Genomic DNA, 27,274 nt, shown 5'->3' on the forward strand with positions numbered 1-27,274 from the left:
AGTGGCTGGCTCTTTGAACACCTCCCCCCTGAGGGGTGAGCAGCCTTACCAGGCCACAAAGGAAGATAATACCGCCATTACTTTGCTTCCAGGTAAGAAGCATTGCTCACCTTGAAATTAGCAGCACAGAGCTCAGAAAAAAACATGTCCTATAAGCAACACAGTATTTAATTTATTCTATAAGCAACACAATAATTAATTCTATACAATACATTCAAAGGCTAATTTTTATTTATAACTTTCTTGATTCATGATAATATACAAAATGTTTCAGCTTCTCTTTATGTACATTCACCATTCCTGCCAAGTGAGGGAATAAATGTGTAAAACATTAAAACCACAAGATTACTACTCAGAAAAAATATATTTATAACATAAGATAATTATGGTTAAATTTAGGTGGCATTTTTAAAATATTTACCCTTACATTTACATCTCCCTCCTCTTTCCTCCTTTTTTTACTTCTATCCCTCCATCTTCCCTAAAGTTAAACGTCCCTAAACTTCCCAGAAGTTATCACTGCTTTCTAACTGTCTTTACTTCAATACACAGTCTCTGTGAAATGGATATAGTCTACAAGGAATATAAAATTGAACTAATAATTATTGTATCAATGGAAATTTTGATTAAGTTAATTTCAATGCTTATTTTTCAAATCTTCCAACTAATGTCGGTCTACAAACCCCATTCTTAATAGGTTACACAGTATTTAAAATGTGCATATAATGTCTGTTAATCGATTAATTAATTTTAATTACTCAATTAATTAATATTTATTACAATTTAGTCACTTTATATCCCAGTTGTAGCCCCCTTCCTTATCTCCTTCCAGGCCCACCATCCTTCCCTCTTCTCCTCTTACACCCCACCCCTACTCCACTGATAAGGGAGGTCCTCCTCCCCTTCCATCTCACCTTAGCCTATTAGGACTGGTTCATCAGGACTGACTGCATTGTCTTCCTTTGTGGCCTGTCAAGGCTGCCCTACCACCCACCACACAATCCCAAAAGGGAGGTGATCAAAGAGCCAGCAACTGAGTTCATGTCAGAGACAGCACCTGCTCCCCTTACTAGGGAACCCAAATGGACACTGATATGCCATGGCTACATCTGTGCAGGGGTTCTAGGTTATCTCCATTCATGGTCTTTGGTTAGAGTATCAGTCTCTGTAAAGACCCCTGGGCCCAGATATTCTGGTCCTGTTGGTCTCCTTGTGGCGCTCCTATCCCCTCCATATCTTTGTATCTCCCCCTTCTTTCATAAGATTCCCTGCACTCTGCCCAAAGTTTGGCTATGAGTCTTAGCATCTGCTTTAATACCCTGTTGTGTAGAGTTTTCAGAGGCCCTCTGGGGTAGGCTCCTGTCCTGTTTCCTGTTTTCTTCCTCTTTCAATGTCTATCCCATTTGCCTTTGTGAATAAGGATTGAGCAACTTCCCTAGGGTCCTCCTTGCTTAGCTTCTTTAGGTGTACAGATTTTAGTACGTTTATCCTGTTTTATGAGGATCATCATATCAATTGGGAAAGCCTAGACAACTTATTATAATTCTATTTTGTGATACATAGTTGACTGTATTTTTAAGTTATCTTATAGAGCATTTTTCAACATGAACCTGTTTTACCTCTGAAGATTCCCAGTAATATATAATTTTGCTCTATAAGCTAACTTAGAACTACAAACCATCAATTGATATGATGGTCCCTCTAATCAAATATGATCTGGTAATGGCTACCATAAACGAGCAAGCTCTCTGTTGCGTAAGGTGTGCACACCCACAGGTGACATAGCAGTTGGATTCTAAGCGCAATAGCTGCTGCAGTTCACCTGAAAAACATTCTCTATTGCTGCCCAGGCTTTGCTGAAATTGATATTCTGAGTCAGTTAATAAAAGCATGCACAGATTTCTGCAGGTACTAATCAGGTTTGACCCTTGTTCCCGGTCTCGTCTCTGGTGACCCATGAACTGTGACTTGATAATATTGTTAGTTGTATCACAGAGGAAAGAGATCTTGTTGCGTCTATTCTTCATCATCACCTGTTTTATTAATTTATTTAATGGGCTCTATTTAACCTGTCTTATAAAGACTCTCTCAGTGATTCACTGAGAGAATTTAAAGTTGATTTTAAACTACCCTCTTAGACACAAGGGAAATTCTCCCTCATTAAAAGACTATTAACATCTACAAAGTTTGTGAGTCAAGAATCAAAAAAGAAAAAAATAACATTATAACTATGAAAGTTTCCTAGCAATGAATTATTGTAATTATTGTACACACTAATCACAAGACTTTAGACAGAGATTTCAGGACATAGAGGAAGAATGTGAAAGTCTATTTAAAAAGATAGTAGATTTTGCAGGGAATAAAAAAAAAAAAAGGAGGGGGGAGTTAATATGACCTGGAGAAGACAGGAGTTCCACAAGGACCAAATATATCTGGGCACAGGGGTCTTTTATGAGACTGTTTCTCCAAACAAGGACCATGTATGGATGCAACCTAGAGCCCCTGCTTAGATGTAGCCCTTGGTAGCTCAGTATCCAAATGGGTACCCTAATAAAGGGGACAGGGACTGTTTCTGACATGAACTCGATGGCGGGCTCTTTTACCTCCCCCCCACCCCCACCCCAGGGAAGAGCAGCCTTGCTAGGCCACAGAAGAGGACTTTGTAGCCAGTCCTGAAGACACTTGATAAACCAGTATCAGATGTAAGGGGGGATGTTCTCCCTTATCAGTGGACTTGGACAGGGGCAGGGAGGAGATGAAGGAGGGAGGGTGGGATTGGGAGGGAAAGAGGGAGTGGGATACTGCTGGGATACAAAGTTAACGAACTGTAACTAATATTAAAAAAAATAAAAAAAAAAGATAGCAGATTTTCATGTGTTTCTATGGATTCATGTGTCTGTTGCCTGCCTGTGTGGGCTCATATATGTATACAAGTGTGTGTGCACTAGCCGGAGAGACCGCATTAAAACCGCATGCGTGTGTGTGTGTGTGTGTGTGTGTGTGTGTGTGTGTGTGTGTAGGTGCCAGAGCATTCACATGGCAAGAAGGCTAGTAATCAATATTAGGTGTTTTCCTAAACTGCTTTTGACCTTGTTTTGGGGGACAGACTCTGAATGATCCTGGAACTCACCAATTCAACTAGCCTGGCAAGCTGGAAGCCCCACAACCTTTGCCAGATTATCCTACCCTCACATACTCAGCATTGGAATGTTAGGTATGTGCTGCAGTTCTTGGGTCCTAATGTAGTTTTGGGGAATCAAACTGAAGTCGATATGATGGGAAAGCATGCGGTTTTAATGCGGTCTCTCCGGCTAGTGCTTTTGGTCAAAATCTCGCTTCTGTTTATATTGAAGGCTACAACTTCACGAATTTGTCACAAGGCAAGACATGGTGCCAGGCACGGTGATGTGTACCAGTATATGCAGCACTCACAACCCAGAAGCTGCAGCATCTGGAGTTCACAGAAATGTTCTGTTTCAAAAAACAGAACAACATCAAAACAAAACAAAGATACCAAACAGACCCAAAGGTGTATGACACAATTCAATGAAATTACAGTTATGGTATATCACACACATGCCTATACTGCCTTCATGTAAAATAAGCAAACAAAAAGAGCTCACTCCATCACCTTTTCTTATTGTACTTCTAGAGAATGAAGATAAGTGTCCTCCCATTTGATACATATCTGAGTTACTCCTTAAAATGTGACCCATGTTATCAAGGGATATCTCAGTGTGAAAGACAGAAGTTCACAGCAGGTTAAGGGATAAAGAAACTAAGCACAATTTTTCACTTATTGATGAAGAAAATCAGTCAAATAAAAGTATGTGCTTAAGGACAAATGCAATAAATTAAAGACATACATTTCTAGAAGAACCAGTATCTTTTGCTGGTATACTAGGAGGCTTCAGTTTTGAAAAAAGCAAAACCCTCAACACTGAATAAACTCTGTGTGAGTTCATAAACTGATACATGACTCCTGAAAAACGATTTCTCTCTGTCCATCAAATCTATGTATTTAAAAGTATGTGACTATGCAGTTCTTTCTAGAGAAGCATGGCTTATAAAATGATGTGCATTTGTAGAAAACTGCATATTTTGAAACTGTTCTTGGATTGTAATTGTCACTCATCCAATTTCAACATCCACTAAGCCAGAACAACCAAATAAATTGTAGTAAAAACATAACCTACAAAACTGTTACAGCATTAGAAAGGTGAGAGGTTGATTGTTGTTTGTGCTTTAAATAAGATGGAAAACATAAAAGATACACTGACTGACAGAAAAAACAGAAATGATATGCCAATAGTAAATCAAGGGAAACAATATCACAGCATTGACTGTGCTTTTGCATCTGAATGTATGTACAAACACACACACACACACACACACACACACACACACACACACACAAATACCACACTGTTTGCTATTAGGTAATCACTTTTTATAAAAAGGCAAGGAGCAGAATTTTGGTCACAGATTGTGACAGTATTACTTTTACTATGGGCACTTGTGTATCATTTAAAAATATAAAATCTGTAACGATATAACCTATGCATTTCAAAGAGCAAGTTAATTATCCCAGTGTCACAGATGAAGACATTAACATTTAAAAATATTTAACTAGGCTACCGCAGGTCACAGAGTGAGTTATTATCAAACTAGATCTTTAAATTACCTTCTGAACCTATGTATCTTCATTAGTTTCTGGGAATTAAGTTTGGAGCCATAAACAGTGTATATCTAAAGGGAAAGGCCAAGGGGGCTGGGAATAGTGAGGAAGATGGTTCCTGAAATTATTTTAAATACAAAAGTGTGTAGCTAAAATACCTCACATGTTTCTGCTTTTACTTCTGAAAACAAGTTGATCCCCATGCCACACGAATTAACAACATGGAGAGTGATCATATGAAAATCTTAGGTCTCACACCATTTCCCTTCACATTTGCTCCTAAACACTAGATATAAGATGGCTTTATATGCACAAACATATACACAAATGTGACTTCTTGGCATCTTGAATATAGGTTATTTCAAATTGCCAATTTTATAGAGAAGGCTAGAAAACCTAATGAGGTCTAATATATAAATCAACCTTTCAGGAATAGCGACAATGCATTAGTGATTATAAGACTCATATTACAAATGTTTTGTTTGAGTATATAATGAAGAGTGCTTTCAAAATATAGCAGGTTTTTTATTGTTGTTGGTGGTGGTTTGTTTGTTTGTTTGTTTTTGTTCTGTTTTAATCTAACCTACATCCTGCATTGTTAATGTTAGTCAGGATCCACTGGACCAACTTGACAGTCTGATAACAAGCTGAAACCAGCAATTTGAAAACTGTGCTCACCTGAGTGCATATAGGTTAAAATAGAAAATTGTAAAAAAAACAAAAAAACAAAAAACCGAGAGTGTTCCTTCCTTGTATACCTATATCATGCAAATGATCCTTCTAATTCATTCATGAATGTAAAGCCACTGGTGATAACTTTTCCAAATTAGGATCACAAGAACCACCAAATCCATTGTATCACAGTCCCGTTACTATTTTTCTTATATACAAAAGTTTGGATACGTTTAAAAAAATTAAAAAATACCATGTTATAATAAAGGGTGTGATGTATTTGTTGTTCCTTTTCTTTAGACAACACAGTAGTACATCAGTTAAACAGAAGATCCCCAACCAAAAGGAACTCAAAAGAACTCATGCCTTAAAAGTCATTTTTCATGTCCCATGGCGTGACCTCGTCCCCCATTTCATGCTAAACTGTTTGCAGAAAAGACGTAATTTCATATATTGTATGTATGCCCTGTAAGCCGCTTGGCATGACCCCCGCAAGATCATCTCAATGACAGCGCATCGTGAACTCTATCATCAATGGAAGGTATCTGTGAGAGTCAGATAGAAATCATGGTCTTCCTTCTATCTGTGAAGATCTCATGTTACTGGCATAGCTAATATCAATTTGTTCCTGTGCGCTTCACGTACATATTTGATTCACTGTTGAAAATGTTAAATTAGTGCAGGTAATAGTGGACTGTAATATGTTGCTTAATTGTACAACGTCTCCAGAAGCCATCAATTCAAAAGGGGCAAAACGGAAAATAACTGAAATCAATAAGAAGGCTTATAGACATACAAAGTTATTAGTAAAATACAAGAGTTTTAATTAAAGCTGTTGGCTCCTAGCAAAGGTTTGCTGCTCCAGGATTGATCAGGCGTGCTGACTCAGCTCTTTCTCCACTCTGCATTAACTCCCACTTGCTTTTCTCAGCTCTAATTGGATATTTACCAGGCTGGCACCTTCCTTTAAAATAATATTGCTCTACAAGGACTGTCAACACAATTTTACTGTAATAAATTATATGTTTATGCATGCAAACAAGTATAATTAGTTTTTTCCCCTCACAATTTGACATTTGAGTTTCACAATTTACAGTTGATTTTTTTTTCAGATTTTCATGGAGACAGAAATACAATATAATCTTAAGATGTTACTTTTTGTTGATTATATTTTGGAGAGGAAAGAAACAGAATAACTTTCTTTGAGTTTATCCACTATTTAATTAAATGAAATATTCCATTTTTATGTTGTTATAGGTATTTTAAATCAAATATAATAGATCATTATTCTAACATTTTCCTTAAGAATGAATAAAGCAAACTAAGTCAAGTTTTTTTTCTTTTCCATATTTAAAAAAATGTTTCAATAAATTGTAAAATTGATTTCACAGTACAGAGGAACTTGTTAAATTTTGGATTTTCTTAGGATAATCTATAAGGTCTTTATAGAAATAATAAATAATATATACATTGTTTAGAATAATGTTCATACACATATCAAATACCTCATTCAAATTTTATAACATGTTGACTTTTTATTTTTAAATGTATTGTAACTGGAAACTCCCACAGTTAAATGATTCCCTGTATGAAAATAATGCCTTAGCTTAAGTTAGTTTAATGGCAAATGAGCAAAAGCATCATGTCTATATAGTCCATCAACCAAAACACAGATTTTCTCTTCATGAACCCATTTGCCTACTCTATGATCACTTCTCCCTGGTTAGGCAACCTAGCCAGCCCACAGAGGAAAGGGTCCAGACAATCCTGATGGGACCTGATAGGCTAGGGTCAGACAGTAGGGAAGGAAGACCTCCCTTCTCAGTGGACTAGGGAAAAAGGAAAGGGTAGAAAGAGGGAGGGTGGGATCTGGAGGAGATAAATGGGGGGAGGGCTCCTACAACCTAGACATAAAGTGAATAAACCGTAAGTAATAATAATAATAATGATAATAATAATATTTTTTCTGCTTTATTTTATTTTATGTATTCTTTATTAATTACACTTTATTCACTTTGTATCCCCTCTGTGGTTCCCTCCCTAATCCTGTCCCAATCCCTCCCTTCCTCCACCCTCTCCATGCATGCCCCTCCCCAAGTCCACTGATAGGGTAGGACTTCTTTTCCTTCCTTCTGATCCTAGTCAATTAGGTCTCATCAGGAGTGGCTTCTGTGTGTCTTCTTCTGTGGCCTGGTAATGCTGCTTCCCCCTCAGGGGGAGGTAATTAAAGAGCAGGCCAATCAGTTCATGTCAGAGACAGTCCCTGTTTCTATTACAATGGAACCCACTTGGATACTGAACTGCCATGGGCTATATCTGTGCAGGGCTCTTAGGTTATCTCCATGCATAGTCCTTGGTTGGAGTATCAGCCTCAGGAAAGACCCCTGTGCTCAGATGTTTTGGTTCTGTTGCTCTCCTTGTGGAGTTCCTGTCCTCTCCAGATCTTATTGTTTCCCACTTCTTTCCTAAGATTCCCTGCACTCTGCCCAAAGGTTGCCCATAAGTCTCAGCATCTGCATTGATAGTCTGCAGGGCAGAGCCTTTCAGAGGTCCTCTGTGGCAGGCTCCCGACTTGTTCCCTCTTTTCTCCTTCTTCTAATGTCCATCCTCTTTGCCTTTCTGGATAGGAATTAAGCAGACAACTAGGAATAGCACTTCCTCAAGATCCAGCTATACCACTCCTAGGCATATATCCAAAAGAGGCTCAAGTACACAATAAGGACATTTGCTCAACCATGTGTGTAGTAGCCTTATTTGTAACGGCCAGAAGCTGGAAACAGCCCAGATGCCCCTCAGTGGAGGAATGGATGCACAAATTGTGGTATATCTACATAATGGAATATTACTCAGCAATAAAAAACAAGGAAATCATGAAATTTGCAGGTAAATGGTGGGATCTGGAAAAGATCATCCTGAGTGAGCTATCCCAGAAGCAGAAAGATGCACACAGTATATACTCATTCATATAGACATATAATATAGGATAAACCTACTGAAATCTGTACACCTAAAGAAACTAATCAAGAGGGAGGATGCTTGCTAAAATAATAATAATATTAATAAAGCATTATAAATAAAAATAAAAAATTATTTATTTAAAAAAAGAGACAAATACCTTTTTTTTCTCTGTTGCTAAATACACTTACATTCTCCAATTTGTTTCTAGGTTAAAAAAAATGACATTCAAAAAATGACTTAGAAGATGAAAAATTTAGTATTGAAGTTTATCACCTTAAATTTTTCTAATTATAATATCTGCACTTGAAGACAATTATGACTACTTCAATGTAAGTTATGCAAAGACTGGGAAAATCAAACTAATATTTTAATGTATGCATTTTTCTCTTTCCTCACTCAACATGCTCTGACTAAATGAACTGACATTGGGTGTGCGAGGACAAAAAGAGAAGTGTAAAATGAAACCGCTACCCTTCCTGATAATAGGGGACTAGAGAGAGCTGGCCTGATATTGTGACTAGAGATAAAAAAAAGGACACTCGGTGTCTATTTTAAATGCGATAAGTGCACTTCATATATCTTGCAGGGACAGAGATAGCTTTGTTCCTTTAATCATTATTATTTATTTCTTAAGGCTTAGTCTCCTCCACACCTACACCCACACACCTCAGACCTCAAGATTCAGTGCTCGCGAATAGAGAGTTGTCATTCTTCCCCGCAAGCTTACTAAATAATACTTCTATAAGCTTCAGCCTTCACAGAGAAGATAAGTTTGTCTCCCCTGACATGACTACATTAATCCACTGAATCAATTTACTTAAGCTGTGCTGTGGAGCAAGGCAGGCACGACTTAACTGAGCTTAAAAGTACTTTCAAGTCGGAGTTGCTGCTCCACACGTAAGGCGTCTCTCAGTGTCTGAGCCTAAGTTCTGTTTGACCCTTTGCAGTGAGGCAAGAAATATTCTTGTTAGGTGTCCAGGGTCAGCGTGCTCCAGCATTAAAAAGGAATTTCAGGAGCACGGATTCAAGTTGTTCAGAAAATCACTCTGGGGTAAATCGGAGCAGAGCACTTAGTAAGATTGTACAAGCATCACTTATACACGTTAATATTCATAAAATCCCTTAGCCTGGCTAAGATTTCGCAAAATACTTTGTTTAGAAAAAAGCCTTTGCCAGGCGTGGTGGCACACACCTTTAATTCCAACACTTGGGGAGTCAATGGCAGATGGATCTCTGTGAGTTCGAGGACAGCCTGGTCTACAAAGTGAGTCCAGGACAAGAACTTCTATTCCAACAGAAAGTGGTACCAGTTTATAATCTGAACATCAGGAAGTGCTACTGAGGCCACACTTAAATTATTCAACGTGCCTTCCGATCAACTCTGACACCTAATGCAGTACCCAGGATAAATAGTAGAGCGTAACTAAGTGAAAATACAATGCATATGATTCTAAATCCCTGAAAATACAAATAGGATTATCGAAAGATGGACATATAATCATTTGTCTATAAAAACCTGCCAATAAAGTCTCCCTGGACCTCCATTTTGTGGACTCTACTGTGACACAGTGACGCCCTCTCAAGGACACCGTGAGAGACTGGTATCTTTCTTGGCCATTGCTCCATTCAGAGAGCCCATCAGCTCTCTTCACTTCCCAGCTTCATCTCACCCAACAAGTCGCTCAGCACTGAGAACTTCTCCCAGAGCTGAGCCGTTTGCTTTGCTGTGACTTCTTGCCATTTATCTACAGAAGACAGTGTCTATCACACCAGCCAGGAGGCACATGTATATGTGCACACCCGTGCTTGCATGTGTGCTTGCGTGCATGTGTGCGCCTGTCCGTAGGTCTGTCTAGTTATGTGTATAATTTAAATGAAGTTATGCCTGTTGAGTTGATAATGCTCCTCACAATAGCTCACATTACCTAAAAAAAAAGTCAATAGGATTATTACTCAACGACTGAAATGTTCAAAGCTGTGGACCAAAATAAAACCTTCATCCTTGTAAGTCTATCATTTTTCACATATGTCTTATGGTAACGGAACGCTAACTAACAAATAATATAGCAAAATAAGTAGTTTTGAGTGAGAATGGAAAGACATACAAACACTTATCCTTTGTCTACAGAAATTACTTTTAGAAGAGTACAGTATCTGCCATTGTGGGTGGCCAAACAAGGAGCAGCACAGGTGAGGAGACAGATTTATGTTATTCTCTTTGTATTTATTAAATTTTGAATATTAAAATACTTGTAAGCTAAAACATAAGTTTATTTGTTTTGCCTATGGGAATGTATTCTCTCTGTACTCCTTCCATTGCTGGATTACAATATAATAATTTCTTTTGTTATTTCTTCATCAAAACAATGTAGGTGAGGGGTATGGGGGAGAAGGAGGGAAGGTGGGATTGGGAAGAGACAAGGAGGGGGGTCACAGCAAGGAATTTTAATAAACAATAATAATAATAAATAAATGAATATGAAAAGATAATGTCATAAACTGAGGTAAATGTGAATTCTTTAAATTTTTATCTAACATTATTACAAATTGCCTAAACATGTAGGGTTAGCCTGTTTAAATGTTCAGTGTTTTGTGTCTTCTCTGACATGGAAAGCTTGCCTTTCATGTTCTCGCCATCCTGCGCCTTTTAAAATATTGGTTTTAAGGCATAAGGGGGAAGTTAATTATTTGCACAGGAAGATTTGTTTTCAAAAAAAACATAAAATAAATTATTTATCCATAATACTGGTAAAGTACCAGATATATTTTGAGTATTGTACAAATTTAAGAATGATGAAAATGTTATATATGTATACAGGGATGGGGCTCAAGCCAGGGCTTCATACATACTCAGCAAAGAGCCTAAGGATAGAGTTCATTCCCTAGCTTCTGACCTTGGTAGTGGCCTTCTGTGTTTCAATGTCTTCTCATTGATGACAGCCTAATGTTCGTATTAGTAAATGACTGAGTCCAGAAACTACTGTTTACATTAGTGTGCACAGGACAACACACACACACACACAAGAAACTAAATCTTAAAAGGAAGCATAACCTAAGAGTAAGTTTTGTTGTTAACAGTAGTTAGTGTAAACCCATTAGTCATGCAATTCACATCTATGTGCCAATCACAGGGCCTATAACAAACATGGTACTTCTTATATTTTTCTTTTTATAATCCATAAATTACAATATAAGTATCTGGAAAACTAAATTCAATGCCAGTTTACTTGAAACTAAGTTAATATACATTTTCATGCTTGCATCTCTTAATTTTACTGATACACAGATTTTAAAGTCAGAAGTAATGTCATGATAAATGTGCTATGGGGGTCATTAGCAGAGAAACCACAAGAGAACATGAAAAGCAATTAGGTATTCTTTCACTTGAAGGAAATGAATTAGGTAGCTTATTTGGACGAAAACAAATTAACCTCATTTCCCATTACAGGTGATCAGAAATGCTAGAAGATTCCATCACTAAACCATTGCACATTGCAAACCTGCTACTCTTCACTCTTGAATACTTACAAGTCTGGCAGTGATTTTCGGTGGGTCCCCAGCATCGACCAGTGCAGGACTTATGGCACCTTCCACCTGCAGATAAGAAAGAAGGGGAAAGGTCATTTTCTCTATAGCTTTCCTTCTTGTGCCTTCTTAAGGAAATACTCTTGTTCCAGGATGAAGATTTTACATCCTGCTAGTATTGAGATATACCCCCCAAAATGTTCACTTATGTTCCCAAACCTAAATGTTCTTTGTATGAGAAACTGAAGCAGTTGTCCTGATACGTGAATCTGTCTTGCATTTTACAAGAAAAGGAAATAACTCAGTTTGTCAATTTTTTTTTCGGGTGAAAGTAAATAGTTCCATTCTTTCACTTGGACTATTGGACGGTGCTATCTCACTAATCTATTATAGTGAATATAACTTCCAAAGCTCACAACCTAATGTTACCAACTACTATTAAAAATTAAGGAGTAATAGTTTGAAGAAGGAAACTAAAATCTATGACAGCAATCATATTTATTCAAACACATCGTAAAACATCAACATAAGAAGTAAAATCAAACAGCTAAAACTGGAAAGTTCTATGAAGTTAAATGTTATGAAGTTAAAAGTTCTTTTTGTTTTTTAATACCAGGTCTAAATTTTTTTGTTATCTGAGTTGTCAAATGGCATCTATGAGTCCTATGGTGAGAGTTTTATCTATTTGAGTTTTGCCTCAATGGGCATAGCTGTTCCACAGAGAAAGTTCCAGGAGGACATATGCTAAGTACATTCACCGAGAAAGCCATGTGAGAGCACTTCCCTTGAAACTTATTTCTGAATTTCACTCAAATCCCCAATGCTCTGCTGGCCTCTCTTTAGACTTGAGCATGCGTGCAAAGCCACTAAAGACTAAAGCCTTCCTATGGAATGATTCTTATTTAGAATTTTGTCATTTTTCCACTAGTAATTGCAAACCAACATCCTTAACTAAGACAACCACATCTTAAAAAATATTAAATAGTTACATCTACTATTACAGTCTTTCCCTGAGTCACAGATTTTAAATTCTTAACTGAGAACTTTCTCTACTTAGCAGTTTTATCTCTCTAATGAAAGCACTCAAGAGAACCTAAAAAGACCACACTCTGACTGATAAAGTTGACTAACACTTTCCCTGGCTGAGCTTGGACCACCTGAGAGTCTATGTTTGGAAGTAAAAAGACCCATGTCCAAGCTCATGTAATGTTTGGACTCTCAATTCTAGTTATCTCTTGAAAAGTATGGGGAACCTTTTGGCAACCGTTTATTTAAAGTAAGCATTGATGAGACACTGTTACTGATATCATGAGTGTGTGATATCCTGTCACTCGGCCATCTGCCTGTTTGGAGCTAAACATATTATATCCACACAATGCAAGCTCATTCCAGCGACAGGAAAAGAACTCCATCTGGACCAAACAAAGCAATTTTAATCAGTGATAATGATAATTATTATTAAAAACGTACTGGAGTTCCTTTGTACCAAATTAATAAATCTAAATAAATCTCATTTAGACCAGCGGAAATTAGAGAGGACTGTCAGTCAGAATGAGAAGCAGCACAAACTTTTGGGAGGACAAACTTTTTATGAGAAAGTAGATAAAGCACTTTAAAGCATTCACTAGAGTCCTTTAGATGGATCCATTAAGTTGATTAAAGATCCACTGTTAATTGATGATATTGAGAGTATAGAATAATCTACCATTTAATCTATCACTTCTTTTATTGTTTGGGATAACAAAATATTTAACATTACTTTTCACACCCAGAATGTTACCTATGTTAAAAAAAAAACAAAAAAACAACAAAGTAAAATAGAAAAAAAAGATTACCAAACATAATTATTATAAACAACAGTCATTTTAATATTCTATTCCCTTTATTTGAGTTGAAAATTTTGTTATAAGGTTTCAGCTACTATCCTGAGATTTATATGTATATTTATATTATATATAATATACATGTATGTATAATACTTATATGATAAATATATTCACATTGCTTATCCATATATTCCAAATGCATTTAAACTTTGAAAAGTGAAATATTATTGTAAATAATGTTTATGGTTCTTGTCAAACAATGTTGGACTACTTGGAAACATAGTATGTAGTATAACATATACAAAACACAAATTAAATAATTTAACCTTGGCTGCCTCCTGATTGTGAAATTTCACTTGACTGACTATTTTCAGCTGTAGTTATCAAAATCCTCTATGCTACTGAAAGGATGATACCAACATACTCTTTTCTAGGACTGCCCCTCTTTGGCCTCCTCAGTGCTCTTTGGAAAACTTGAGTAGCTAAGATTCCCACATACTTAAGATTGCCTGAGTTACACATGTTAGGTATTTATCACACCAGGGAAACTAGAGAGGCTTACTTATTAAATGAGGTGTGATTCCACCTCACAGACAGAAGGTCAGGCTCTCCTACCTTGATTTCCTAACTTTGAGGAGCTATGGCTCCATTTGTCCAGAAAACACATCACATCATGGATCACATCACACGGTGATACAAAAGAGGGGGCAACACTAGCATTATTTCCACCCAGTTACAGCTATACCAAGTTGCTACCCAGACTCCTTTTGGAAGTAACTGTTTGCCATGTCCTCATCTGCTACCTTATTTGACTCTTGTAGGTAACTGTTGTATGTTTGTGGAGTGTTTTTAAATATGTATGAAAGCCCATTGAGGTGGTGCACATCTGTTATTACAGAAGCTGTACGGGCAGTAGGAGAGAAGTCTGGGCTACGTGGAACTGTCTCTCAAAACCCACCAATGACAAGAGCACAAAACAAAAACCCCAAACCAAAAGAAAACATGGCAACAGCCTTTATTTTCCATAATTTCTATTGCATGAAACTGTCAAAGATATAACATGGTAAAGTGTTTCCATAATCATCATGAGAAAAGCATGGTAAAAAAAAATAACCAAGACAACTCCTTGGCAGATTTTCTTCCTTCCTCTATTTCTTACTATTACACATGAACTATAATATATATATGTATATATATACATGTATATATGTATATATATAAGTGTATATATATATATATATATATATATATATATATATATATTAGGTGCTAGCTAAAGTACCAAATGTAAAAAATATTGAATGAAAACAGACAGGACTATCACCTTTATGGACTTTAAAATTAATTTAGGTTTATTCTCATCTGGAAAGCTCTGATACTCTGGTTTCAATGTTTTCCCTCTGTATTGAGGGAGTCACATAAAATTCAATACATTTAAATTTTTCATTGCATATGCTTTTATTGAACTTCTTAATAATTACATCATGAATAGAGGCAGAGCTATTTCAATATAGGCTTTTATCAAACCTGTTTTAAAATTTTTATTTCTATTTTTCTTTATATTGAAGGTTTATTTTGTTCTCACATAATATATCCTGATTGCAGTTTTGCTTCCCTCTAATCCTCCAAGTTTCGTCCCACTGCCCATCCCATCTGATCCATCTGCTTTCTGTCTATCATTAGCAAACAAGCAGACTTCTAAGGAATAATAATAAAACATAACAAAATATAATACAAATAAAAGCTGACAATCAGAATAGGGAAAAAACAAACAAAAAGAAGGAAAAGACCTAAGACAAGGCATAGAAATAGGTATGGATGCAGAGACTCACTTGTTCACATTCTAGAATTCTTTAAAACATTAAATTCTAACCCATGCATACATACCTGTGTGTTGGTTACTTACATACACAAACATGCACACACAAATTCACACACAGACATATGTATGTATATGAAGACATATATATGTGTGTGTTTATAAGGAGAGAGAGGACCTGAGGGTCAGAAGAGAGAAAATATATAAATAAATAAATAAATGAAACAAAAATAAGGGGCGGAGCCAAGATGGCGACTAGCACACACAGTTTCTGAGCAGTGGGATACCTGATCTTCTGAGTTGGAGAATGGAAGGACCCCCAACCCAGGAAAACCACAGCGAGGCTTTCTGAACACCAGAGAACATCACAGGAGGTGAAAACTTTGGCCTCCAGTCACCCGGAGACTTGCTTGGGGAGGGAGAGAAAAGATCCTTTGTTCTTTCTGCACTCCCTTCCCCCAGACCTCCTTCCTCTTCAGCACAGAGGCACAGCGGACTCATCTTTCTCAGCACAGACCTAACTGCCTGGGGTATACAACCGCTGAGACGGAGCCCCAACCACTTTAGCGGCAGACAAAAGCCAGCAGTACGTACCCCGGAGTCCCAGATTCGCGCAGCGGCTGCACCATCCTCCCAGGGCGCGAATCTGCTAGACACCATACTAGCTCCGCAGGATCGCCATCACTGACATACGACCCTCCCAATCCCACAGTGACAGAGAATACGCTATATACTCACCGAAACCAGGCAGAAACGTCGTACAACATGGACACACCAGGCACTGGGCCTCCCAAGCTTGGAGAGCACAACGAAAAGATCCCAGGACTTCCCAGAAAGCATTGGGACTAGCAAGCCAGTCTCCAGTTACAGCAGGACGTGGCAGCGGAGCAGTACTGAACTGGCGGGGCACCACAGCCCTCCAGTTTAAGACTAAACAGGGCCAAACCAGAGAACAGAGAGCCTGATTACCCCATCCCTGCTGAAGTGACCACCCTGAAATCTCCAGCTGCAGCAAGACCTCAGAACCTGGCAGTGACAGCAGCACAGAACTGGCGGAACACATCAAAGAAGCAGGGCCAAACCAGAGAGCAGAGAGCCCCGGATACCACGATCTCGGCCAAGAGACCTGCCTGTAAGTGAGTGCACCCTTGAGAATCTGCACTACCCCAGATCCTGGGTCCTTCTAAATCAGAAGCCAGGCATCGAACCCCCCTCCCACCCACATACCCACTTTGGGAAACAGAGGGGCACTAGGGACATTGAAGTTCCTGCCCTGTGGGCCTGATTGAGGAGCTAAGACAGTTAATACCAGAAATTGCGCTGCGATCATCATTAGCGCCTGCGACATATACAGTACAGAGCCCCTCCCACACACTCAAGGGTTCAACATTAGCCATCACTCTGTCCCTCGAGAAACTCATCCACGCACACTTACACACACAGTCACACGCGCGCGCGCGCGCACACACACACACACACACGCTTGCATTTGCCCCATTTGCGCCTGCGTACTTTCCTCCCACAGGTACAGCTAGTCCTCAGCACACGCTGAGAGTGCTCAGCTTCCTGAAGAACTCTCCAGACACCAGAGAGAGACAGCACCAGTCTGATCTGCAGAATCCAAAAACAAACAGGGAAGGTTTCAGATAAGCCAATGGCCAGAGGTAGGCAAAAGAACACTTCCAACATAAATCAGGACATCATGACTTCACCAGCAAACCCCAAAATCGATGGATACACCAATTCAGCAGAAGCACAGGAAAATGATTTTAAAGCCATGCTTGCCCAATTATTTGAGGCTCATAAGGAGGAAATGAACAAGTCTTTCAAAGAGATGGCCAGTCAATTGGAGGCAAAGAAAGAAGAAATAGACAATATCCTTAAAGAAACACAGGCAAACATAGCCAAACAAATAGATACACAAGTAGAGGAAAAATTAGTGGTATATAAGAAGGAAATGAAAAAAGAAATAGAGGCCATCGTAGAGAGACAGGAATCCAAATTCAAACACATGAAAGAAATGGTGCAAGGCATGAAAACAGAATTAGAATCAATAAAGAAAACACAAAATGAGAAAACCCTTGAGCTGGAGAACTTGGAGAAAAGATCAGGAACCACAAAAGTAAGCATCACCAACAGAATACAAGAGATGGAAGAGAGAATCTCTGGAGCTGAAGACACACTTGCAGAAATGGATACTTCTCTCAAAGAAAAAGTAAAATCAGAAAAGTTCCAATCACAAAATATCCAAGAAATCAAGGATGCTATGAAAAGACAAAATCTAAGAATAATAGGAATTCACGAAAAAGAAGACTCCAGACTCCAAGGTCCAGAAAATATTTTCAAGAAAATCATAGAAGAAAATTTTCCCAACTTAAAGAAAGAGATGTCCATAAATATACAAGAGGCCTGCAGAACTCCAAATAGACTAGACCAGAAAAGAAACACATCACGTCACATCATAGTCAAAACACTAAATCTACAGAACAAAGAAAAGATATTAAAAGCAGCAAGGGAAAAAGGCCAAGTAACATATGAAGGTAGACCTATCAGAATCACGCCGGACTTCTCATCAGAAACTATGAAAGCCAGAAGGGCCTGGGCAAGTATCATGGAGACTCTAAGAGATCACAAATGTCAACCCAGACTACTATACCCTGCAAAGCTTTCAATCAACATAGATGGAGAAAACAAAATATTCCATGACAAAACTAAATTTATACAATATCTACACAGCAAACCATCCCTACAGAAGATACTAGAAGGAAAACTCCAATCCAATGAAAACAAATTCACCCAAGAAAACAGGGCATACAGATAATATCCCAACAAAAATGAAAAGAAAACAAGCAATGAATCAGGGTTAGATCATCGACTCCATTACAAAAGGAACTAACATGCATTGGTCACTATTATCTATCAATATCAATGGACTCAACTCACCAATAAAAAGACACAGGCTAACAGAATGGTTAAGGAAACAGGATCCAACATTCTGTTGCATCCAAGAAACACACCTATGCAACAAAGACAAACACTACCTCAGAGTAAAGGGCTGGAAAACTGTTTTTCAAGCAAACGGTTCCAGAAAACAAGCTGGAGTAGCCATCCTAATATCTAATAAAATAGACTTTCAACCCAAGTTAATGAAAAAAGATAAGGAGGGCCACTATATTCTCATCAAAGGAAAAATCCACCAAGAGGACATCACAATCTTGAATATCTATGCCCCAAATACAAGAGCACCGGCATTCGTAAATGAAACATTATTAAAGCTTAAATCATACATTGATCCTAATACCTTAATAGTGGGAGACTTCAACACTCCACTCTCACCAAGGGACAGATCAACTAGACAGACACCAAATAGGGAAATAAAAGCACTCACAGAATCCCTAAATCAAATGGACCTAATAGACGTCTACAGATCATTTCACCCAAACTCAAAAGAGTACACCTTCTTTTCAGCACCCCATGGAACCTTTTCCAAAATAGACCATATAGTGGGCCACAAAGCAAGCCTCAACAGATACAAAAGGATTGAAATAATCCCTTGTATACTATCTGACCACCATGGACTAACGCTCGACCTCAACAACAACAGAAACAACAAAAAGCCGACACGCACATGGAAACTAAACAACTTACTACTCAATGACAGCTGGGTTAAGGAAGAAATAAAGAAAGAAATTAAAGACTTCCTAGAATTCAATGAAAAGGAAGGCACAACATACCCAAATTTATGGGACACACTGAAAGCAGTGCTCAGAGGAAAATTTATAGCACTAAGTGCCTGCAAGAAGAAATTCGTAACATCACATACAAACAACTTAATGGCCCAACTGAAAACCCTAGAACAAAAAGAAGCAGATACACCCAAAAGGAGCAGACGGCTGGAAATAATCAAACTAAGGGCTGAAATCAATCAACTAGAAACAAATAAAACTATCCAAAGAATCAATGAAACAAAAAGCTGGTTCTTTGAGAAAATCAACAAGATAGACAAACCCTTAGCCAAACTAACTAAAAAGCAGAGAGAAACTATCCAGATCAGCAAAATCAGAAATGAAAATGGGGACATAACCACAGACATTGAGGAAATCCAAACAATTATTAGGTCATACTACAAAAGCCTATATGCCACAAAATTTGAGAATCTAAATGAAATGGATAATTTTCTTGAAAGATTCCATTTACCAAAACTAAGTCAAGATCAGGTAGAAAGACTGAATAGCCCTATATCTCCCAAGGAAATCGAAGCAGTCATTAACAGTCTCCCCTCCAAAAAAAGCCCTGGACCAGATGGCTTCAGCGCAGAATTCTACAAGACCTTCAAAGAAGTGCTAACTCCAATTTTCCTCAAGCTATTCCACAAAATAGAAACAGAAGGAACACTACCAAACTCATTCTATGAAGCCACAGTCACCTTAATACCTAAACCACACAAAGACCCAACAAAAAAAGAGAACTTTAGGCCTATCTCTCTTATGAACATTGACGCAAAAATATTCAATAAAATACTTGCAAACCGAATCCAAGAACACATCAAAGATATCATCCACCATGACCAAGTAGGCTTCATCCCAGGCATGCAAGGGTGGTTCAACATACGGAAATCCATCAATGTAATCCACTACATAAACAAACTGAAGGAGAAAAACCACATGATCATCTCCTTAGACGCCGAAAAAGCATTTGACAAAGTCCAACACCCATTCATGTTTAAAGTCTTGGAGAGATCAGGGATACAAGGCACATACCTAAACATAGTAAAGGCAATATATAGCAAGCCTATAGCTAACATCAAACTCAATGGAGAGAAACGTAAATCAATCCCACTGAAATCAGGGACAAGACAAGGCTGTCCATTGTCCCCATATCTCTTCAACATAGTACTTGAAGTCCTAGCCAGAGCAATAAGACAACTAAAGGAGATCAAGGGGATACAAATCAGAAAGGAAGAGGTCAAAGTGTCACTATTTGCAGATGATATGATAGTATACATGAGCGACCCCAAAAATTCAACCAGAGAACTCCTTCAGCTGATAAACACCTTCAGCAAAGTGGCAGGATACAAAATCAACTCAAAAAAATCAGAAGCCCTCCTATATACCAAAGACAAAAAGGCTGAGAAAGAAATTAGGGAAACAACACCCTTCACAATAGCCACTAATAACATAAAGCACCTTGGTGTGACCCTAACCAAGCAAGTGAAAGACCTGTTTGAGAAAAACTTCAAGTCTCTGAAGAAAGAAATCGAAGAAGATATCAGAAGATGGAAAGATCTCCCGTGCTCATGGATTGGTAGGATTAACATTGTGAAAATGGCCATACTGCCAAAAGCAATCTACAGATTCAATGCAATTCCCATCAAAATACCAACTCAATTCTTTACAGACCTTGAAAAAAAGATTCTCACCTTCATATGGAGAAACAAAAAACCCAGAATCTCCAAAACGATCCTGTACAACAACAGATCATCTGGAGGTATCTCCATTCCTGATCTCAAGCTGTACTACAGGGCAACAGTAATAAAAACTGCATGGTACTGGCATAGAAACAGAAAGGAGGATCAATGGAACCGCATAGAAGACCCAGAAATAAATCCACACACCTATGAATACTCGATATTCGACAAAGAAGCCAATTCCATTCAATGGAAAAAAGACAGCATCTTCAACAAATGGTGCTGGACCAACTGGATGTCTACATGCAGAAAAATGAAAATAGATCCATATTTATCACCCTGCACAAAACTAAAGTCAAAGTGGATCAAGGACCTCAACATAAAACCAGATACCCTAAATCAATTGGAAAAAAAAGTGGGGAACAGCCTAGAACTCATTGGCACAGGAGACAACTTCCTGAACAGAACACCAACAGCACAGGCTCTAAGAGCAACAATCAATAAATGGGACCTCATGAAACTGAAAAGTTTCTGTAAAGCAAAGGATACCGTCATCAAAACAAAACGACTGCCTACAGATTGGGAAAGAATCTTCACTAACCCTTTATCTGACAGAGGACTAATATCCAGTATATACAAAGAACTAAAGAAGCTGAAAAGCAGCAATCCAAGTAATCCAATTAAAAAATGGGGAACAGAGCTAAACAGAGAATTCTCGACAGAGGAATATCGAATGGCAGAAAAACACTTAAAGAAATGCTCATCCTCATTAGCCATCAGGGAAATGCAAATCAAAACGACCCTGAGATATCACCTTACACCCATCAGAATGGCCAAGATGAAAAACTCAAGCGATAACACATGCTGGAGAGGTTGTGGAGAAAGGGGAACCCTGCTCCACTGCTGGTGGGAATGTAAACTGGTACAACCACTCTGGAAAGCTATCTGGCGCTTTCTAAGACAAATAGGAATAGTGCTTCCTCCAGACCCAGCTATACCACTGCTAGGTATATACCCAAAGTTTGTTCAAGTACACAAAAAGGACACTTGCTCAACCATGTTTATAGCAGCTCTATTTGTAATAGCCAGAACCTGGAAACAACCCAGATGTCCATCAACGGTGGAATGGGTGCAGAAATTGTGGTATTTTTTTACAATGGAATACTACTCAGCAATCAAAAAGGAGGAAATCATGAAATTTGCAGGCAAATGGTGGGATCTAGAAAAGATCATTCTGAGTGAAATATCCCAGAAGGAGAAAGACAAACATGGGATATACTCACTTATGTAGACCTATAAGATATGATAAACATAATGAAATCTATACACCTAAAAAAGATAATCAATTGAGCGGACATGGGGTAAGATGATCAATCCTCGTTTAGAAAGACAGATGGGATGTGCATTGAACGTATGACAGGAGTCTACTGAGCGCATCTGAAAGACTCTAACTAGCAGTGTTTTCAAAGCAAAGACTCATGACCAAACCTTTGGCAGAGTACAGGGAATCATAAGAAAGAAGGGGAGTTAGTCTGCTGGGGAAAGGATAGGAGCTCCACAAGGACCAAATATATCTGGGCACAGGGTCTTTTCTGAGACTGACATTCAACCAAGGACCATGTATGGATATAACCTAGAACCTCCACTCAGATGTAGCCTGTGGTAGCTCAGTAACCAATTGGTTTCCCAAAGTGAGAGGAACAGGGACTATTTCTAACAGGAACTCGATGACTGGCTCTTTGGTCTCCCCACCCTCGAAGGGAGGAGCAGTCCTGTTAGGCCACAGAGGAGGGCTTTGCAGCCAGTCCTGAAGATACCTGATAAAACAGGATCAGATGAATGGGGAGGAGGTCCCCCCCATCAGTGGACTTGGAAAGGGGCACGGTGGAGATGAGGGAGGGAGGGAGGGAGGGAATGGGAGGGAATGAGGGATCGGGACACGACTGGGATACAGAGTTAATAAAATGTAACTGATAAAAAAATAAATAAATAAAAAATAAAATAAAAAAAGAAACAAAAATAAATGTAAAAACAAAAATAAAATTGAACAACAAACCTTGACACAACAGTATGAGATAAGAAACCTCCAAAAATGCTGTTGAGTTCTGTTTCTTTAAGCCATTTATAGATGGGCATGCAGTCTACCATTAAGAATAGTTTGTTTCCCCAGGGAGACTCCATCCAAAAAAGAATAAACTTTAGTATGTTTATCTTATATTATATGGCTAATAACCACTTATGGGTCAGTATATATGTCTTCTCTGTTTCTAGGTTGCCTCACTCAGGATGACCTTTTCTAGTTCCCACCATTTGCTTGCAAATTTCATGATTCCCTTGTTGAGTAATATTCCATTGTATAAATGTACCACAATTTCTGTATCCATTCATTAGTTGAGGGACATCTAGGTTGTTTTCAGATTCTGGCTATTACATACAGCTGCTACGAACATGGTTGAGCAAATGTCCTTTTTGTATAGTTGAGCATATTTAGGATATATGCCTAGAAGTGGTATAGCTGGATCTTGAGGTAGCCCTATTTCTAATTTTGAAGGAGGACACTAGGGAAGATTCTCAATCCTCATTCAGAAGAGCAAACTGGGAATAAGACAGGAGCCTAGCACAGAAGGCTTCTAAAAGACTCTACTGATCAAAGTATCAAAGCAGATGCTAAGACTCATAGCCAAACTTTGGGCAGAATGCATGGAATTTTATGAAATAAGGGCATGATAGAAAGACCTGGAGGGAACAGGAGCTCCAAAAGGAGACCAACAGAGCCAAAAAAAATCCTGAGCTCTGGGGACGCTACAGAGACTGAAACCCAGCAAAGGACTATGGATGGAGAGGACCTAAAACCCAGGTCAGAAGTAGCCCATAGACTCAGGATCCAAGTGGTTTCCCTAGTAAGAGGAGCAGCGGCTTTTCTGGCATGAACCCAGTGACAGGCTCTCTGATCATCCCCACCCTGCGGGGCGGGGGGAGCATAGGATGAGAAGAGGGAGGGAGGGTGGGATAGGGAAGAGATGAGAGAAGCCAGGATTCAAATGAATAACTTGTAATAAATAATAATAAGAAGAAGAAAAGGATAGAAGATAATAGAAGATGATGATGATAATGATAATAATAAAAATAAATTTTCCTTTGCTAGTAGTTATAAATTACAAAATTCTTCTGGGATAGGTATGGGGGTCTTATGTCCACTTCCTTCAGCTCCAGGACCCCATGTGTTGCACACTTTTACAGACTTTCTGCATGTTGCTTCAGTCTCTGTGAGTTTCTATGTGTGTAGATCCTGTTGGTTTAAAGGGTCCTGCCTCTTTGGTCTCCTCATCCCCTCACTCTCTTACTGCTTCCTCTTCCTCAATGTGTTCTGTTATTTATTTTTCTTTTAATTTTAACTTTATTTTATTTAGTTGTTCACTTTACATCACAATCACAGTCCCATCCTCCTCTCCTCATGGTCCCACACTTTCTCCTTCTACTCCCTTTCCCCCTCCCTTACCCCTCAGGAAAAAGGGCCCCCACTAACCCACCTCAACACTTCAAGTTGCATCCGGACTGGAGATTGAAAAGGCTACTCTCTAACTAGACAGGACTCCCAGGGTAGGGAGGTCAAACACCAAACCACCCACAAAAACTTTGACCCAATGTTTACCCTGCCTGCAAGATGTGCAGGAATAAAAATAGAACAGAGATGGAAGGAATATCCAACCAATCGCTAGCCCAAACTGAGGCCCATCCCATGGAAGACAGCCAACCTCAGACACAGACACTAACATCAACACTCTGCTGTGCTTTCAGACAGGAGCCTAGAGTAGCTCTGTTCTGAGAGATTCCACCCAGCAAAGGACTGAAACATGCTAAGACTCATGGCCAAAGATTGGGCATAGTACAGAGAGCCTTGTTGAAAAGTTGGGGGAAGGGTAGAAGGAACCAGGGTGGACAGGCACTTTAGAAGACCAACAGAGTCAACTAACCTGGGCCCAGGAGGTCCTGCAGAAACTGAAGCACCAACCAAAGAGTGCATGGACTGGATCTAGGCACCCTAACATGTATACCCGATGGGCAGCTTGGTCTTCTTCCTAATATGAGGAGTAGGGACCATTTTTAACATGGACCCTGTTGCATGCTTTTTGATTACTTCCCCCTGGTGTGGCTGGCTTGCCAGGCCACCATGGGAGAGGATATACTCATTCTTTTTCTGATTTCCTAGTTTATTAGGAGAGGGATTTGATGGAGACAACCAGTTTAGGGCTGAGTGTTCCAAGGTCTCTCATTCTGTCTCTGTCTGTGGGTCTCTGTATTTGCTCCCATCTGCTGTAGGAGGAAGCTTCTCTGCTATGGTTGAGCAAGGCACCAATACTTAGTTTAGCAAATATTATTAGGAATTATTTATTGCTACATTCTTTTGGTACAACTGTAGTATTAGGATTTACACCAGATCCTTGAGCTGTCTAGTCTCTGGTTCATGGTTTCCCAAACAGTGTTGGATATAGTTCCCATATTGCTGAATGGGTCTTAAGTCAAAACAGATATTGGTTGGTTACTTGAACAAGTTTTGTTTCACCAATGCACTTTCATTCTAAAGGCAGGACCCCATTGAAAATCAAACATATTTTAACAGTTTCATTCACCATGCTTTTGGTGCCTAGTGGAGTACCCAGCCACGTGGATCAAGTTTATGCCGTCTGGTGAAATGGTATAATGCTATGTGTCTGACATGTTTATCTATCCTTACATTCCCTTTATGTAGATGGGGCACCAGGATTCTTTCTGTGAAAGGAGAGGAAAGTCCTCTGAAAGTTCCCTGTTTGTCTCTCAAAGAAATACACAAGCCCAGGATCTTATTTGAAACTCACATTCTTCCTTCTGTTCCCAGATATAAATATTTATTCGTGTGCAACAAACAAACAAAATCATACTTATTCCTAGTACTTTATCGAGGTCTAGTTTTACAAGCTACTCCCAGGATTATAGTTTGTAAATGAATACTTTCCGGAGAAAAAGTATGTCATATCCTAGAATGAGTACACAGGAAGAGTGTGTCATGATTTTGTCAGCACTGTTGAAACCTATCCGTATTCATCTCAAGCAGTTACCTGATTATTTCCTATTGTTAAGTTTAATAGTTCTCTTTTCATGATGAAGCAAAGGGTTTCAGTTTTTTCCTTTATTGAAAATAAATTTTTCTCACATAACATATCCCGATGACAGTTTCTCCTCCTTCTATTCCTCCCAGTTCCTCTCTACTTTCCTGACCACCCAGATCTACCTGTTTGGAATGGCTAAGATCAAAAACTCAAATGACAGCACATGCTGGCCAGGACGTGAAGCAAAGAGAACCCTCCTCCATTGCTGGTGGGAGTAAAAACATGTACAACCACTCTGGAAATCAATCTGGAGGTTTCTCAGAAAAATTAGTATAGATCTATCCCAAGTCTCAGCTATACCACTCCTGTGCATATACCAAAAATATGCTCCACCATACCACAAAGACACCTGCATAAGTATGGTCTTAGCAGCTTTATTTGTAATAGGCAGAAAAGAAACAACCTAGATATCCCTTAACCAAAGAATGGATAAAGAATATGTTGTAGATTTACGCAGTGTAATACTACGTAGTTATTAAAAACACAGACATCATGCAATTTCAATGGATGGAGCTAGAAAAGATCACCCTGAGTAAGATAACCCAGACCCTGAAAGACACGCATTGTATGTATTACTCACTTAAATGGATATTAGCCATAAAGTGAAGGATAATCATGCTACAAGCCACAGACACAAAAAATAATGGTTTAGTGATAGCACTTACTAAAATTACTACTGTATGTCATTTTGGTCAACCAAAGATGTAAAATAAAAATAATAAAATAAAATTCAAAACAAATGCCTTTTTATTTATTCACTATATATCTCTTAAAATAAGTGTCATTTATCCCACAAGGTGTTATTTCATTTACACGTAATTCATCTGCTTTGATGATAGATGATATATCATGGAATATGGCAAATATGATTAAGAACTTTCGTCTTTTATACTGGTTCAGCAGATGCTACTAGTAATGGAGCTTTCACGTGTTCTTTTAGGGAACTAGAGTCCTTGAACAGCTTTTATATTTTAACAATCATAAATTCATGCTATGCGTTTTGCCTGTTGTGAGAATGCCTGGCAGGAAAGATGGGATTCAATATCTACCCCATAATGTTCTCTGCAAGTAATATGGCTAGACAGCTGAAGAGTCACAAAATATGAAGCCACTGGCAGCCATAAAGGATTATGTCCTTAAACTGCCTCTAGCTAAAGGCATTGCAGGCACATCCTTGGGTTCTTTCATAGTCCTTTAGAAAATAGGAAGTCTTGACCTCTTAAAAAGAAATTTACTGTGGAA

At 38.6% G+C, this 27,274-nt stretch overlaps 1 protein-coding gene across 5 annotated transcripts in view; it reads right to left on the bottom strand.

Moving 5' to 3' along the window:
- Nucleotides 1-27,274, bottom strand: part of Erbb4 (erb-b2 receptor tyrosine kinase 4) — a 1,096,075-nt gene that overhangs the window by 324,016 nt on the left and 744,785 nt on the right. For all 5 annotated transcript variants that reach the window (XM_060368567.1, XM_060368566.1, XM_060368564.1 and 2 more), the window contains exon 5: nucleotides 11,837-11,902. In XM_060368567.1, coding sequence (XP_060224550.1) covers nucleotides 11,837-11,902 — 66 coding nt within the window. The remainder of the gene's footprint in view (nucleotides 1-11,836; nucleotides 11,903-27,274) is intronic.

Source organism: Meriones unguiculatus, chromosome 15, assembly GCF_030254825.1.
Source record: "Meriones unguiculatus strain TT.TT164.6M chromosome 15, Bangor_MerUng_6.1, whole genome shotgun sequence".
Taxonomy (NCBI): Eukaryota; Metazoa; Chordata; class Mammalia; order Rodentia; family Muridae; genus Meriones; species Meriones unguiculatus.